This window comes from Macaca nemestrina, chromosome 11, assembly GCF_043159975.1.
Source record: "Macaca nemestrina isolate mMacNem1 chromosome 11, mMacNem.hap1, whole genome shotgun sequence".
In the NCBI taxonomy this organism is placed as follows: domain Eukaryota; kingdom Metazoa; phylum Chordata; class Mammalia; order Primates; family Cercopithecidae; genus Macaca; species Macaca nemestrina.
Window position 1 is genome coordinate 60254674 of NC_092135.1, and position 18842 is coordinate 60273515.

The 18842-nt window shown below is 33.2% G+C and overlaps 1 protein-coding gene across 7 annotated transcripts in view; it reads right to left on the bottom strand.

The window, feature by feature from the left end:
* The window catches only part of LOC105483334 (potassium voltage-gated channel subfamily H member 7), a 473655-nt gene that overhangs the window by 63789 nt on the left and 391024 nt on the right, over window positions 1-18842 (bottom strand). For all 7 annotated transcript variants that reach the window (XM_071072859.1, XM_011744162.3, XM_071072860.1 and 4 more), the window contains one exon: window positions 10432-10831. In XM_071072859.1, the coding sequence (XP_070928960.1) occupies window positions 10432-10831 (400 nt within the window). The remainder of the gene's footprint in view (window positions 1-10431; window positions 10832-18842) is intronic.

The following is an 18842-nucleotide window of genomic DNA, read 5'->3' on the forward strand; positions in this document are numbered from 1 at the left end:
TCTCTAGTGAGGCTGAATTGGCATATATAAGAGACATTAATCCTCTGTAAGGTAGAGCAGATGTTTGAATTGTATCTTCTACATGAAGAAAAGGTGGGCCTAAATTGTTTTTGAGTAAATGAATCATTCTTTAAATAGAGAATTAACAATATTTGCCAGAAATTGATTCCTGTGATCCAAGGACATTCATGTGAAAAACACGCTTTACTTATCCCAAATGTAGTGGGGAAACAATCACATGTGATGTTACGTTTCCAAAATACCTATCAAGTGCTCAGGAAGTAGATTTAATCAGAGGGCATGAAATCAATGCTATTTTTTTTAACCTAAACCACACATGATCAAGAAACACGTGTTTTATCTAAACCATTACATGATCAAGAAAGATCAGGAAAAAATCTTATTTATTAAATAGATTTTAGTAAATTAGATGTTATTTGAATGGTAGAGTTTTATCTCTACCATCAAAATTAACCAAAATGTTAAAGTCATAAACAAGCATTTCCCACTAGCTGTCAAGATGAAAAAAAATCTAGATTATAAGTACATAGTTGAACAGATAAGTGACTAATTCATGGTTGGGCACAGTGGCTCACGCCTATAATCCCAGAACTTTGGGAGGCCGAGGCAGGTGGATTACCTGAGCTGAGGGGTTCGAACCCAGTTTGGGCAACATGGCAAAACCCCATCCCCACAACAAATACAAACATTAGCTGGGTATCTTGCTGTGTGCCTGTAGTACCAGCTATTACGGAAGCTGAGGCACGAGAATCATTTGAACCAGGGAGGTGCAGGTTGCAGTGAGCTAAGATCATGCCACTGCACTCCAGCCTGGGTGACAGAGTGAGACCCTATCTCAAAAACAAACACACAAACAAACAAAAAAACAAAAAGTGACCTGAAATACTTATTTTTAGGAAATTCTGTGATTATGACTTTTTAAATTAATATAAAGACATTAATCTTTTTCCTATTTTTTAGGAAGGAAATGGAGCTAGAGATTGTAAGCTAGAGAGAAGAATAAAATACTTATATTCTGTACATATTATTTAGTTGATGCCCAACTGGCAAAAATATCAATCAAAAGCAAGTTGACAGACTATGGATATCTAGGCATCTCTCCTTAACTCAATAATTTTAGTTTTATAAAATAGGGAGTTCTTTTTCATCCAAATGGTTTGCTTTAGTTTAGGTATTATAGAAATAAAACAGGTGTATCTTAAAACTTCCTTCAGCACACCCCACCTTAATTTTGATATAGTAACCATACTAATACATTTGATTGGTCAGAAGATATTAGCTGAAACATGTTGACAAACAAATACACCTGCATTCTTACTACACAAATTTAAACAATTCTGTAACTTAATAAAATAAATTTTATTGATTTTTAATTTATATGTAAGATGTACCTATTTTAAGTGTATAATTCAATTAGTTTTGACAAATATATACACCCCTGTAAACACAATCATGATATAGAACATTTGCTTCACCCTAAAAGTCTCCTTGTGTTCCTTGGCTGCTTGCAATCACTCACTTCAGACCTTAGACAACCACTGAGCTCCTTTATGCCATTACAGATTAGTCTGAATTTTCTAGGATTTTATATAAGTGGAATCATAATGTACATATTCATTATGTACATTTGTGACTGACTTCTTTTGCTCAACATGTTTTTGAGAATCATTCTGTTGTGTGTATCAGTAATTTGTTTTTTTTTTTAATTGCTGAATTGATTTGCATCATATGGCTATACCACAGTTTGTTTATCTCTTCTCCTGTTGATGGAAACCTTGCTGTTTCTAGTTTTTGGCTATTACGAATAAAACTGCTATGAACATTTGTATACAAGACTTTGTGTGGGCATATATTTTCATTTCTTTTAAACACCTAAGAGTGGAATTGCTGAGTTGTGTGGTATGTTTAACTTCATAAGAAACTGCCAAACTGTTTTTCAAAGTTGTATCATTTTACATTCTCACCAGCAATGTATGAAAATACTAGTTGTTCCATATCCTCTCCAGCATTTGGTTTTGTCAGTCTTTAATTTTAACCATTGTAGTGTACATGTGTAATATCTCATTAGGGTTTTAATTTTCATTTTCCTGACAATTAATAACATTTTTTTCATGTCTTTATTAGTCATTCATGTATATTTCGTGAACTGTCTTTTCAAATACTTTAACCATTTTTAAATTGAGTTGTCTTCTTATTATGGATTTGTAAGAATTATTGATATATTCTGGATATAAGTCCTTTTTTGACCTCGGTATTGAAAATATTTTCTTCAAGTATACCATTTGTCCATTCCTTTTCTTAATGGTGTTTTTTGAAGTGTAGAAGTTATTAATTTTGATGAAATCCAATTTATCAATTTTTATTGTATGATTCAGGGTTATTTTTGTTTGTTTCAGTTTTGGTAATGTGTATAATTCAAATAATTTTATTATTTGATCTAAATTGTCAAGTTTATTGTTCTTTATAATGTTCTTTTCTTATCCTTTTAATGTCCATAAGATTTGTGTTATTATCTTTCTTTCATACAGGACAGTAACTTACGTTCTCTCTTTTAGTCTAGTTGGAGGCTTATCAGTTTTACTGATTTTAAAAATTACTTCCATTAACTTTCTCTCTTGTTTGTTTTCTATTTTTATTGACTTCTGCTCTTATATCTATTATTTCTTTTCTTCCAGTTGTATTAGGTTTTAATTTGCTTGCCTTTTACTAGCTTCTTAAAATACAAGCTTAGATTTTTGATTTTAGATCTCCTTTTTAAATAAAAACACTTAAAGCTATAGATTTATCTCTAAAAAATGCCTTAGGTGCCCTATACAAGTTTTGATACATTTTGTTTCCATTTTCATTAAGTTAAAAATAGTTTGTAATTTTCCATGTGATTTCTTCTTTGAACTGTGAGTTATTTGGAACTTATTTCTAAACATCTGGGGACTTTCTAAATATCTATCAGTTTTTTCTCCTACTCCTTGTCTCCTTGTCCTCTTCCTCCTTCTCCTCATCTTCTTCCTCCTTTTCCTCTTCCTTCTTTTATTGTTGATTTCTGGTTTCTCTATCATCAGACAAATACTTTGTATGATTTTAGCATTTCCAAATTTATTGAGACTTGTTTTGTAGCCCAGCATGTGGCTTGTCTACTGGTAAATGTTCCATATATGCTAGAAAATAACATGTATTCTGCTGGTATTTTATAATTGTCAATATACCAAGTTTAGCTGATAGTATTCTTTAAGTTTTCTATATTTTTATTCATTTGGTCTGTTTATTCTATAAAACACTGAAAGAGCAGTGTTAACATTGCAAACTATAATTATGAATTTGTCTTGTGAATTTGTCAATTTTTCCTTTCAGTTACATCAGTTTTTCCTTCATGTAATTTAAAGTTCTGTAGTTGAGTGCCTACACATTTAGGATTGCTATATTTATCTATTTTATCTTTGGCAATAGTACTTGTCCTAAAGTTAATATCACTACATTGTCTGAAGTTAATACTGTTCCTCAGATTTTCTTATGATTAGGATTTGTATGAACATTGTTTTTCTTTTTTTTTTTTACTCTTTATAAGTATGTTTTCTTTAGACAGCATATGGTTGAGCCTTATTTTTTAAAATACTCTCTGATAATTTCTCCATTTCAACAAAAGCATTTAAATCATTTACATTTAATGCAATTATTGATATATTTGGGTTTAAATATACTATCTTGCTATTTGTTTTTGGCATTTCCCTTTTTTACTTATTTCCTACAATATTTTACATGTGTTATTTTGTTATTATTCCATTTTGTCTTTCCTGTTGGCTTGTTAGCTATAGTTGTAGGATTTATTTTTTTTATTTTTATTTATTTATTTATTTTTTTTGAGACGGAGTCTTGCTCTGTCACCCAGGCTGGAGTGCAGTGGCCGGATCTCAGCTCACTGCAAGCTCCGCCTCCCGGGTTTACGCCGTTCTCCTGCCTCAGCCTCCCGAGTAGCTGGGACTACAGGCGCCCGCCACCTCGCCCGGCTAGTTTTTTTGTATTTTTTAGTAGAGACGGGCTTTCACCGTGTTAGCCGGGATCGTCTCTCGATTTCCTGGCCTCGTGATCCGCCCGTCTCGGCCTCCCAAAGTGCTGGGATTACAGGCTTGAGCCACCGCGCCCGGCCTAGTTGTAGGATTTATAACATGCATTTTAAATTGGTCAACATCTACTTTAAATAGCATAATACCATGTCATGAATGATGTAGGAATCTTACAACAACATATATTTCTATTTCTTCTTCCCACTTTTTGGTACTATCATTGTCATAATTTCTCCTTCTACATATGTTATAAAACCTCCACATTCATTGACATTAGTTTTTGCTTTAAGGAGTCAATTATTTTTGAAGACATTTAGAAATACGGAAAAAGTATTTTTTTTTTTTTTTTTTAACTCACACATTTACCACTTCTAGTTTTTCATTCTTTTGTGTTGATCAAATTTTCATCTGGTATAATTTTCCTTTCACTTAAAGAACTTTATCATTTCTTGTAGTCTGCTCATGAAGAATTATGTCAGGTTTTGTCATTTTTGAAGAGTAGTTTAATTAAACATAGATTCCTATGTTGACAGATTTTAGTTTTCTTTCAGCAATATAAGGATTTTGTTCCATTTTCTTTGGCTTTCATCATTTCTAATAAGAAATCTATCAACATTATCTTTTTCCTTTGTATATGATGTGTCTTTTTTTCTCCAGCAGCATTTGATATTTGACTATGATGTGCACCAGTGTGTTTTACATATATTTAACCTGTTTGGGATTCACTGGACTTCTTGGATATGTGGTTTATAGTTTTCATCAATTTTGGAAAAAATTCTACCATTATTTTTAAATTAAAAAATTTCTGCTACTATTTAAAAAAAAAGAATTTTTTTTTTTGCTTGTCTTCATCATCTTTGTAAATTCTGGTTCCATTTTACTTGATTTTTTTTTTCCTATTAAGAATTACATTTTTCTGTTTCTTATAATATCTCTTAAATTTTAAATAGATATTGGGCACTATAAATTTAACCTTCTTCAATGCTTGTAACTTTTTTTGTCTTAAAAAGAAGTTAGATGTTCTTGCAGGAGTTAAACCACTTGGAGATCAGCGTGTGCCTTTTGAAGCTTGCTGTTTAAGCTTATTTTTGGGACAGATTAGCCCTGGTACTACAGCACTATTTTTTTTTTTTTTTTTTCTGAGATTTCTACCAAATACCCTGGATGTTCAATAAAGGTTTTCCATTCTGTTGGCTGAAATTTGAAAATCTCCCACATCTATGTGAGCTCTGGAAATTGTTTAGCTTATAGTATTTCTGGTATTTCTTTGCTGGATTTTAGGGAGTTTTACCCCATGCATTTGTGACTTAGTATTCATCAGAAGACTCAAAAGGATACCTATGTAGGTTTCTGGGGCTTTTCTTTTCCATAACTACTTCTCCACTTGTCTGTCTTGCAAATTGCAGTACCTTAGCCTCCATGACCTCTGATCTTGTTTTCTTAACTCTGTAAGACTGCTGGGGTCTGCTTAGGTTATTTCTCCCTTCTCTGTTCACTGTGGTCCAGAAAGTGCCTCCAGACAAAAAGTCAAGAAAACATGTGGCCCATATTGTTTGCTTTCCTTCTTTCAGGGATCAAACTTCCCTGTTAATTTTCCAGTGCCTGAAAACAATTGTCTTATATATTTTGATCAGTTTTCTGTTTGTTTTTAATAGAAGGAGAGTAAGGTTTTAGTAACTCCATCATAACTGGAAGCAGAACTCTAGTAACTTTTTTTTTACTTGCTACAAAAATAAGAAATTCTTCCAATCAAGATGTTTGTCAAGCAGGTCAGAAATGGAGTACATTTGCCTTTATTTTTCTGGCTTATGTGTTTTTTAAAGTTAAATATATACATGTTATTTATAATATTTAAAATATAAAATTATGCTATATGTTATAAAACAGGTGTAAACATATGAGCATGACTTACATTTACAATTATTTAATGACTTCACAGTCTTCCTTTTTTATTTTGAATTATACACACTTTTAAAACATATTATCTGGTTACTGTAGTCTGTACAAGGTCAGCAGTACAAAAACTGTCTTTGCAAACAGCAGCTTTACAAAATGCATGTAACAATCTATATGCATTAGATATTTACTATTTGTATTTAATGTTTTATTTTTAGTTTCCTTAAATTATATTGCTATAAGATAGAGGGTTGATTGCCTTGTTTTCTACGACTTGGCTTCAAATTTTTCTTTTAGAATAAAGATTAGAGTTAAACTCAGGATGCTGAGAAAGTTCAACCTGATAACCACAATAGTTGTAATTAGCACATATACATTTTTTAATCACATTTTTTGTTATTTTATTTTTTCAGGCTGAAATAAGGCCACTAAAAGGTCTGAGGAGTATGGGCATAGATAAAACCATATCATTTTAGAATATAGTTAGATTGAGAATATCGTGTGCAGATACACCTATATACATCAAATGGGTACATAAATTTCAGTATTCTTATTATTGCCAAATTTCAAGTCTTAATTTTACTCTTTTCTTTATTTATGACATAATAGGTCATGGTGCGGTTCTCCAGGAGTACCTATAAAGTATTTCCTGCGTGACATAAAGCTTTACATAATCCCATTTGGATTAAGGTGTATAGAACCAAGTCTTATATTCAAATAAATGACGGTATGTGGAATGTGGGTGTATCCTACTATAACCAATTTGATTAGAGTGCTTTCTTTTTTCTTAAAAGATACAATTCATCTGCAGAAAACATGTATTATTCTTAACATATTAACAGAAATAGTCTAGTGCTATATTAAAAAAGAAAAAAAGGAAGTGAAGAAGAAAGGAAGGAAAGAAAGACAAAGGAAGAAAACTGACTAAAATTCCCTGATTGAGGGAATGGAGATTAGGTGCAGAGCAAGTAAAGAACTGAGCTATCTTCAATTTAAAAAAATTCACATGATAAAGAGCACTACGTATTTTACTTAATCCTTACAAGTGGTGTGGATTACTAAGTGGTGAAGTCGCTAAACAAGTGCATTTTTAAAAGTCTTTCTTAAAAATTCTAAGTTTCAAAATACAGGTTCTATTTTCTTAAAAAGATATTTCTGCTACATACGTGTTTAATTAAGACCAAGTTTTTCCTTGTTTGATACCTATGCCACTAAAGCAGATGAACCCTATAAAGTGTTTACTAGTAGTTGTAATCACAAAATGGTTGGAACTGTGCTTGCTCTGTGTTCAGTCTCTCTGGAATACATATTTCTACTTTATTCTAGGAGATCCAACTTCCATTTCTTTCTGGGTACAATGCTACTTCTGTGTTTGCAGCCTAGACTTGGACTGAATTTGTAGAATGTCTTAATAGTTACTGAAATGTAATGTTGTTTGCTTACACAAATGCTACTAAAATAAAAACTTACGAAAAGCACATTGGATATAAAGTAGACAATAAACTTGGTGAATTTATTTACATTTCATTAATAGGGATTTATCTAAGCACATTTTATTATCATGTTGACATTTAAAAATCAACTATCAGGATCTATTTTCAACTTTCTATGCATTCTAAGGATGATGTTCTTCTTGAATCTTTAGAAATAAACCATGCTTAAAATCCAAAATTTTCCTGATTAAAAACCCTCAACAAACTAGGCATTGAAAGATCATACTTCAAAATAATAAAAACAATGTATTGTAAACCCACAGCCAATATCATGAATGGGAAAAAGCTGGAAGCATTCCCATTAAGCAGGAGCAACACAAGGATGCCCACTCTCACCACTCCTATTCAACATAGCACTAGAAGTCCTAGCTAGAACAAGCAGGCAAGATAAAGAAATAAAAGGCCTCCAAAGAGGAAAAGAAAAAGTCAAATTATCTCTCTTTGCTGATAATATTATTCTATTCCTATAAACAACCAAAAAGATCCTAGAAATGATAAATGTCTTCAGTAAAGTTTCAAGATACAGAATCAATGTACAAAAATTAGTAGCATTTCCATGCACCAATAATGTTCCAAATCAAGAATGCAATCACATTTACAATAGTCAAAAAATAAAATAACTAGGAATACATCTAACCAAGGAGGTGAAAGATGTCTACAAGGAGACCTACAAAACGCTGCTGAAAGAAACCATAGATGACACAAACAAATGGACAAACATTTCATGCCCATGAATTGAAAGAGGCAATATTATTAAAATGGCCATACTCCTCAAAGCAATTTACAGATTCAATGCTATTCCTATCAAACTACCAATGTCATTTTCCACAGAATTAGAAAAAAGAACTATTATGAAATTTATAGAAAGTGAAACAGAGCCTGAATAGCCAAAGCAATCCTAAACAAAAAGCACAAAGCTGGAAGCATCACATTACCCAACTTCAAACTATACTATAAGGCCACAGTAACCAAAACAGCATGGTACTGGTGCAAAAACAGACACATAGACCAATGGAATGGAATAGAAAACCCAGAAATAAAACTGCACACCTACAGCCATCTGATCTTCAACAAAGTTGACAAAAATAAGCAATGTATAAAGAAAGCCCTATTCAATAAATGGTGCTGAGACAGCTGGCTAGCCATATGCAGAAGTGTTGAACTGGACCCCTATCTTTCACCATCTACAAATGTTAAATCAAGATGGATTTAAGATTGGAATGTAAGACCTCAAACCGTAAGAATCCTAGAAGAAAACCTAGGAAATACGATTTGGATAACAGATGATGGCGAGGCTGTGGAGAAAATGGAATGCTTATATTAGGGGATATAAGCATTTATTATTGCTTGAGGGAAATATAGATTAGTCCAGCAACTGTGGAATGCAGTTTGGAGGTTTCTCAAACAACTTAAAACAGAATTATCATTCGACCTGTCAGTTCCATTACTGGGTATACGCCTGAAGAAAAATAAAACATTCTACCAAAAAGACACATGTGCTTATATGTTCATTGCAGCCATATTCACATTGAAGAAGACATGGAATCAACCTAGATGCCCATCAACAGTAAACTGGATAAATAAAACGTAGTATGTATACAATATGAACTAATATACAGCCATAAAAAAGAAAAAAAAAGTATGTCCTTTGCAGCAACATGGATGCAGCTGTAGGCCATTATCCTAAGTGAATTAATATAGGAACAGAAAACCAGATACCACATGTTCTGACTTCGAAGTGGACGCTAAGCATTATGTACACATGGACATAAAGATGAGAACAATACACATGTGGGACTAGTAGAGTGAGATAAAGGGACGGGGGCAACGACTGAAAAACTACCTATTGGGTACTATGATCATGATCTGGGTGATGGGAATCACTCATACCCCAAACTTCAGCATCACACAATATACCCATGTAACAAACCTGCACACATACTCCCTGAATCTAAAAGTTGAAATTATTTTTAAAAATATGGTAAAAAAAATGAAAATAAAAATCCATCATGCTTTTATGCTTTTCCTAATTGCTGCCTGGAAACAGCAAGTTCACCTTCAGTGGTTCCACGGTGTTATTAAAATATACATTAATATTAAAACATCTTTTAACAAACTTTGTTAATTCCAAAGAATATCTGTTACGAATGATGCTCATGACATTAACCAATCACTTAGATCTTGACATAATGTCACAGGAAAAGAAATTTTTAGTCAATAACAGGGGAAAATTACATGTATATTATGTATAAACAGGTATGTGTATGTTGCATGTATATATATAATATATAATATATAATATATTATGTATTATATATGTTACATATAATATATATTATATAGGTATATATAATATATGTCTATAATATATGCTATATATTATATGTATAGATAATATATGTATATATAATATGTGTATATATAATATATTATATATTTATATAATATATAATATATGTGTATATATAATATATATAATATGTTATATATTATATATTATATATACACATACACATGTATATGAAAGATTAGTTTACAGAATAATTGTTGTGATGATATATATGGTTAACATTTTTTATACCTATCTATCTATCTACCTATCACGTAGTGTAAATGAGAATTTCCCATTCTAATCTAGCCCCAGCTTGAAATAGAAAATAACCATTGGTAATAAATTACAGATACTCTTTTCATAGCAGTAACACTGGACTGCAAGTTTCAATTCCTGAAACCATGTTGCTCCAATTTTATGCCCATAGTTCCCTAAGGTTCAGAAAGACCTTTTTGGTGTCTCCACTTCACAGAGAGAATCAGATTTGATGGAATACAGTCCCCATATATGTAATCCCATTATCTCCTCAATTTTCTGTAATTTTTTCTTTGCCTGACTCTAAATACTTTAGAAATATTAATTTCAAGGTATTATTCTATCCTAATAGACAACAGAAGAGAAAGCTACTTACAGCCAATCAACATGACACAAATTGAAAAGATTTTCTCCGAATTCGTGTTAGGAGACACATTCCCGAATCCTACACTGGTTAAACTGCTGAAGGTAAAATAAAGTGCTGTGACGTATTTGTCTTTAATGGATGGTCCAGAACTTGAGTCACTGTCATTGTAACGTTTCCCAATTTGTTGTCCTAAGGAATCCAACCATCCGATTTTGTCAGTCAGATAAGGCCTTTCTACATTCCCAATCGCATACCAAATGCAAGCCAGCCAGTGAGCAATCAGGGCAAAGATGCACATTAAGAGCATTAGAACAGCAGCTCCGTATTCTGAATATCGATCCAGTTTCCTGGCCACGCGCACAAGACGGAGGAGCCGGGCAGTCTTCAAAAGACCAATTAATGTTGTTGTCTGTAGAAATAAATGTACACAGTCAGAAACAGTTGGTAAACAATTCAAAGTACATTCATGTGAAGCGAAGTGGACAAGAACAGGTTAAGACAGTATGGTAGCATTAAGCTTGACTGTCTATTTAAACTCAGTATTAAACTTAGTTCTTTTTTTTTTTTTTTTTTTAAATATGATACCCGCTTTGGAAAATACTTTGAAAGTGCATGACACAGTAATTCAGTATTGTGGCATGCAAGACCCACGCGGCAGAGAATCTGTCTTGTTTTATGTTCTAAGTGCCTTGCATAAGTCCTCAGTGACTCATTTATTCACCAACATAAATTCTAGTGTGTTACTGTGTGCCTACTAAGGCCACACACTGGGATTATAGTGTCAAACAAACAGACATGGTTACTTTCCTAATAGAGACAGTTATTTAATAGACAACGTGTCTAATCTAATGAAGAGAAAACAAGATCGTACTCTACTGAGGAGAGAGAGATTTTTAAAAAATAATTAATTAATTTCAGAGAGAGAAAAGTGACATGATGACAGTAAGCACAGAAATATGACAGAGGGTATTTGGAGGTGTAGATTGGGGTAGATATGGCCTTAAAAATGAAGACCAAGAAGGGCCTTGCTGAGGAGCTGACATTTGAGTTGTAAAAGATCTGGATAATGAGAAGGAGCCAGCCAGTCAAGCCCCTTCTTCCCATAACTGTGGGAACACTTATTGGATGATTGCATGCATGAATTAGGCACTACATTTAAATGCATGTTTTTATTCCTAAACGTGCTAAATTGAGAAATTATTTCTTGATGTCCCAGTGATATTATAATTGCATTTTGCTTTTGGCTATGGCATGTGCAACTAATTGGGTGATTATTACTGACCAGGTATCTAATGATAGGATACTTCGATATAATAACAGGATACTTAACTGGTTGTTTGGACTTCAAATCTGATAAGTACAAATTACAAGCTCATTTCTTAGGTTTCCTAAATAACGTCAACTATAAGTACTGTATAATTCACAGGGCATGTAATTATTCCATAGTTACATGGTGTTTACCAATCAATTATTGAGTCATTTTGTCTGTTCATTGTTGCTGCTTATTTCCCAAAGCACATCCAACTATGTAAAGAGCACTTATATCTTAATGGAAGAAATAGCACATGGAATAACTACCACACCCTATGTATTAATATTGATGATAACAAAGGAGCACTAAATATTAAAAACACTTTTTCATTAAAATGTTCTGGCTGGGTGTGGTGGCTTGTGCCTATAATCCCAGTACTTTGGCAGGCTGAAGCAGTAGGATTGCTTGAGCCCAGGTGTTTGAGACCAGCCTGGGCAATATAGTGAGACTCGGCCTCTACAAAAAATTAAAATAAAATAAAATAAATTAGCTGGGTATGGTGGCGGGTGCCTGTAGTCCCAGCTACTCTAGAGGCTGAGGTGGAGGATCACTTGAGCCCAGGAATTTGAGATTGCAGTGAGCTATTATTGTGCCATTGCACTCTAGCCTGGGCAACAGAGCAAGACCCTGTCTTTAAAAAAAATGTTCTAATAAGTGTCTACAGTTTCTTGTGATCACAAGGGAAAGGGGATCACTTAGTCTCTCCTGAATTATTCTCTGTTAGTATTGGAACTCTTTAAAGGTGAGAGGAGCTTGTGTAGTCGACATGTATTTATCATAACTGGACTCTGGTCTCTGCTCATTTGGGGATGTTTAGAGAGGTGAGTCTTCTCTGTCTCCAATACTGAGTTGTTTTTCAGAGTGGAATGAAGATGCTTGCTTTTTTTCTTCTTTATAGTTTCAAAAGTATATTCCTTCCCTATGAATGAATATAGGCTTTAAATTATTATTGGCTGGATCCCTGAGAGAAAAGCAAACTTTCTCATATATGTATTATTAATATTTAGCTTAGCAGTTATGTGCTAGGACTTTGGAACAGACAAACTTATGTTTGAATTCTGCCTCCATACCAGTGTGTCCACTTGGACAAGTTATTCATTTAATCTTACACTTCAGTTTCTTCATCTGTGAATATAAATAATAAGGCCAACCTTACAAAGTTATAGATAACACCCAATAAACAGGAACTCTGTGTTTCTATTTAAACATCCTTTACATTTTTCTTTCCATATATAAGCAGGAACTCTATGTTGTGAAATGGGTTCAAAGAGCTTCCACCCTTTTTAAATGCAATACTTAGATATCTGGAATCACAAGTGGGGGCCTCTCCATACTGGCCCTGCAGCTCCCCCCGGGAAATGGCAGGGGCATTGAAAGACGGACTTCATGTAGGCAAACTGACTGCTCAGACTCTGGTAGGAGTCACCCTGGTTCAACATTTCGCCATTTCTACACAACTCAGCTTCCTATGTTTATTTTTCCTCTTAATTCTACGTTCTGTTTACTTATCCTGAGAAATCAGAAATATTTGAGAATTATTGTTAACATTTTCTTGTTTTTGGAGCAAAATTTCTCTCTGACCCTCAAAGTAAATGAAGTATAATAAAAATTCTCCAAATGTTGGTTAAATGAAGTGAAAAACTTTAAAATAAATGAGCTGTTTTTATAACATGTTGTGATAATAAGTACTAATGACTCTGCTGGTTGAAAAGATGGTAGAGTAAAAATGATGTTATGATAAGAAAAGCAATGAAATCTGCTGTGCATGCAAGCTGCCTTTTTGCCTTCTTTCCAAAGAAATCTCTGATGATTCTTCTAGCATTCTATCAAAATGAAGTTAAAATCTATATGACAATAAGTTCTCTAAGCAGATAAAACAATATAATGTACATGATAACATATAAGTGACATCATTTCTGGAGAAAGAAAGTTTAAGATAAATGGGACATGTTGAAATCTCAACATGTATGACAGTATTCATGCTAAATAATTGCAGAAGTAATGACAGAGACACAAAGGAGGGGGAAGGGGAAGAAATTACTAAGTAGTAATTATCTCTCTCAGTTGCATTGTAAGAACGAGTGAATATTGACTTCAAGAGTCAAAGCTATTCTCTTGTAATTTTGTAACATGTACCAGAATAACTACATATGCTGGCTTGACAATGTAACAGATGCCTTGCCTTACTTCTATTGTTATCAAATTGTGGCTAACACACCTGGGCATTCGTTGTGCATAGCTGGGCATAGCTACAGTTGTGTATAACACATCTTGTAGATGATGTTTAGTATTGTAATAACTCTTTCCTGCTTATTATTTTAATATTGCTTTAAAAACTTAAGATATCTTGCCCCAGATTGCAGAATAGAAAGAAGTGATTGCACTAAAATCTAAGAGAGAGTAGACTTAATAATTATCAATCTTCTGCCAATTTGTTCTAAACCCTTAGCCTCATTGTTTAGTTTAATGGGCCATCTTTATGTTACCTGCAAGTGAGAAACAGGACCAACAACTACCTTATTATATTTTGCTAAGATCAGAATCTCAGTATAATTGTTTTCAGATTGCATAATTATCTCCCAGCACATCTAATTTCATGTAATACCCAGACATTATGAAAATCTCAATTTTTTTAATTTTTGAAAATATAATAAATGCAACTATACATAAATCTATTCACAACAGTTGTAAAAACTAGAGATAAAAAACTGTCTCTTAGATGGTATTTCTTGAACTTTTCACTGGTATTAGAAAAATGTCTGTTTGTTAGTCTTGGAAGCAACCAAAAAGAGCATAAAAGCTCAGTAGATGGCAAAATGTGGTTATTGTTATAAAAAACAAACACATAATGAAAATAAGATATAAAAAGAGGTGAGTCATTTTGCAGTACATTGAAGCAAGGCACTTTGTTTTCTAGTCCTGTCACTAAGTATAGCAAAGGGGATATAATGGACTCTTAACAAGTCAAGTTTTCACCCACCAGCACCCATGCTATCTCAGAGCTCAACTCATTTATTGTGATTGAATAATTTTCCAACTCTTTTTTCCAAAATGTCACAGTAAAGTCGGTCTATGTAAGATTTTTATTTTTAATGTATCTTGACAACATTATTATTTTTAATCTAAAGTAACTCTTTTTCCAAAAATTCAATTATTCATTTTTCTGGGTGGCTGATTAATATCATTCAATTTCAAAACTTTAAAAACATATCCACATCCACTGTTTACTGAAGCCCTAGATAACTTCTTATATTGAGGTAGAAGTTAGTTTCCTTTATTATGTATATTAATTTTTAAACTAAACATTATTTAAATACATATATATATATTCTAAACAATTGACGTTTTGTATGTATGTTAGATACTAGGTCCAGACTCAAGAAGACTGTGTGTTTTCTTTTTTTGGTAGATATTTTACAATAAATCAGACAAAATTCTCTCTTCATGCCAGTGGAATTCTTTCTGAAGGCTTGAAATTAGAATAAGTAACTTCTTGTCTCAAGAATAAATTGTCTACAGTTAAACAAAGAGAGACTCACTAACAAGAAAAAAATCTTTTGTTCAGAAATATTTAAAAATTTTTGAAAAATAATTGTACCTTATTTTTTAGTAAACATTTTTAAGAATCCTGTATTTAAAATATATTATTTAAGAGATTTACTCTCTAAAACCTTTGCCTCTAAATAAGTGATACAATTATTCTTCCATAAATGAAAATATATAAGTAGGTGATCTTTGGTTTCATATGCAGGTTTGATAGAATGAATGATCACTGAAGTTTTCTACTTAATCCATCATTTGTCCTTTTTGTCAATAAATATTTGGCTGCAAGTGGGGAAATGTTAACACCAGACAAGTAATAAATGTCATTACTCCACACTCATATTTTGCTTTAGATTTCATTACAGCTAATTCCCTCGAAGTTCTGGTGTTTATATACAGCATTCAATTATTATTTGTTCAATAAATCTCAATAATATTGGAAACTAGTTTCTGGCCCTTTGTTCAGCTTAACTACATCATTGCAATATTTCTAAGAATGCATTCACTAATACAATCAAAGAGATATATTCTGAATGTGTCTAAAACATTGGGGAATTACCTAGATTGTCATTTATTTATATCACACCTCACAAATACTTCTAAAGTATCGCTTTTAAAGAGGACATTTTTACAGCTTTACTGGGAAACTCATTTCAATATTTAATAACCTTTATTTTTGAGACACTTATTTTTGTTTTGTTTTACAATTAGCATTTTATTTTTCTGCAGTTTGAACTCACTTTTGCTTTCTCTACAGTAACAGACAACTGACCATCAAGTGATTCTAAACAGTAGTATGCAAATGTTACAACAAATAAATAACTAGGGATGTCATATTTTTTAAATGATAATTAGACTTGTCCTGAGAAATATTTTACCAAGAGTTATACTTTATGCCATCTCTAGCAAAATGTAGACAATCAATCACATACAAATGAACAAATGATCCACTAAAAGCAAAATAATTTTTCCATTGAGGATCTCATATCTCTTATATGTCATGCCATACATTTTTACAGGCATGACCAATAGCTCCAAATATAAGCCAATAGAAACTTCTGTCCAAACTCCCAAAAACTATCTAAGGAGACTTAGCAACTTTATGTGTAGACATGTATATGTATATTTGTCTGCAAAATGTGATCTGTTCCTAAAAGTTGAACATGATTGTACTGGATGTTTAGAAGTAAACTAAAGATATCTATTATAAAAATCAAGTTCAGCTGTCAAAATGCTCAGAGATTGCATACAGATATCTGCGAAGATTTTCCTTGCATCCATTTCACAATTCATCTATCAGACTAATAAATCAAACATATTATTATGATCAGAATTCCTCTTTTCTATTGGAATTTTCCCTCAAAGAGCACAGTAGTTACGTAGGTTTCAAAGGCCTTTTTTGCTTGTATTCAGGATTCAGAAAAAATAACCATAAAGTGTGAAAGGAGAGGGGTCAATGAAGCAAATAATCAATTGCAAGAATCCTAATTTTCTGGGGAGTAAGAGGTTAATGAAGCATGTAATTGAGCAGAGTTTTGTAGATTTCAGCTGTTAATATCTCTGAAATTAAGATTTGTCACAGATGAGCTAAATATGGGAAAATATGAGGCAGATAATCAAAAGTTAACTTTCTAGAGACTGAGCCAATAACATTGTTCCTTTGAACCAATGATACAGATAAAATTTGCCAATGATTGATGTAATGGGTGGTATGATGTTTGCTGATGCAGAAATTAGGAAATAAAGAATCTTTTTATTGTCTCTCTGGATGGTATCATCATCAGGAAGATATTAATGACAAAGGCAAGCCCAGTTATTGCCAGTATTTATTTTCCTCAACATGTTTTTTTAACATTATAGAAGATCCTCTAGTTATTGTAGGTGATTTGTAATTATGTAAGAAAAAAATTAAATAGTTATTTAGAAAAATATGAACAATTGTGCCATGTCTTTTTTTTTTTTTTTTTTTTTTTTTTTTTTTTTTTTGAGACAGAGTCTCGCTCAGTTGCCCAGGCTGGAGTGCAGTGGCGCGATCTCGGCTCACTGCAAGCTCTGCCTCCTGGATTCACGCCATTCTCCTGCCTCAGCCTCCCGAGTAGCTGGGACTACAGGCGCCCTCCACTACGCCCGGCTAATTATTTTTGTATTTTTAATAGAGACGGGGTTTCACAGTGTTCGCCAGGATGGTGTTGATCTCCTGACCTCGTGATCCGCCCGCCTCGGCCTCCCAAAGTGCTGGGATTACGGGTGTGAGCCACCGCGCCCGGCCACGCCATGTCTTCTTTAGTAAAAATGTATATGCCAATATATCCTCTTAGCATTTATTAACACCTGTTACATAGATTAAATAATATAGATAAAAATTCGATTTTTTTCGAAGGGTTGAATGTAAAAAACATTAGCTTAACATTTAGGGAAATTGCCAATTGACATTGACAATATTACATTTTCTAAGCTCATCTATGATGCTTTGATGGATAGAAAACATTTTAGGGCCAGGCACACTGGCTCACACCTGTAATTCCAGCACTTTGGGAGGCTGAGGCCAGCGGATCACTTGAGCTTGGAGTTCGAGATCAGCCTGGGCAACATAGTGAACCCTCTCTACAAAAAATATGAAAATTAGCTGGGTATGGTGGCATCTGCCTGTGGTCCCAGATCCTCGGTAGACTGAGGCGGAGGATCACTTGAGCCTGGGAGGCAGAGGCTGCACTGAGCTGAGATCACAACACTGCACTCCAGCTTGGCTGACAGAATGAGACCCTGTCTTAAAATTCAGCAATTAAGAAATTATGACTGTTCTTAGAATTTGTTGAAAATCACTCTTAATTTGTTTATGTGTGTACTTATGCATTTATTTATGTACTTATGCATTTATTGTGTAGAAATATTCATCTATGAACATATGAAAGCCCTCTCCTGGGACTCCTCTTTATTCCAGATATGGCTACTGGATCTTGTATATCTAAACAACAAAATCATCCCTGACACTTAAAAAAGTGTAGGTTTTAAGGCTTTATTTTTGACCTGTCAAATAAGTGTCTCCAGACCCTTAACAGATCCACACAGAAAACTGACACATGGTTCTTATATACAAGCTGATCCAAACCAATCTTTGCCATGATTATATCTAATATTTAACTTAATGGATCTCATTTCTCTTCTTATACTCACATATTACTTTTCTAGGTGCTCATGGGGTACTTGACTCGCCTACATGTCACCTGTAGTTGAATTTCTTCCCCATGACACACTTTTTCCCCGTAAGGTTTTTCCATCTGAATAATGCATTACCATTTATAATTTTACTTCAGCAACCCTCCTGCCCTTCACCAAAGAAATGTTTCAATAAGAATAAACAAGCAACAAAAAATGTTTGCACCACCCTTAATTCTGCTTTTTCTCCTACTCTTCCATTCAATACTTAATCCATCAACAAGCCTTGGCAGCTCACCTCCAAAATATATCCCAAATTTATTTACTTTTCTTCATTTCTGTTGCAACCAAGCTGTTGTTTTGTCCTGCATCACCACATGTGGTCTGAACTAGTTCCCTGCTCCTAGCC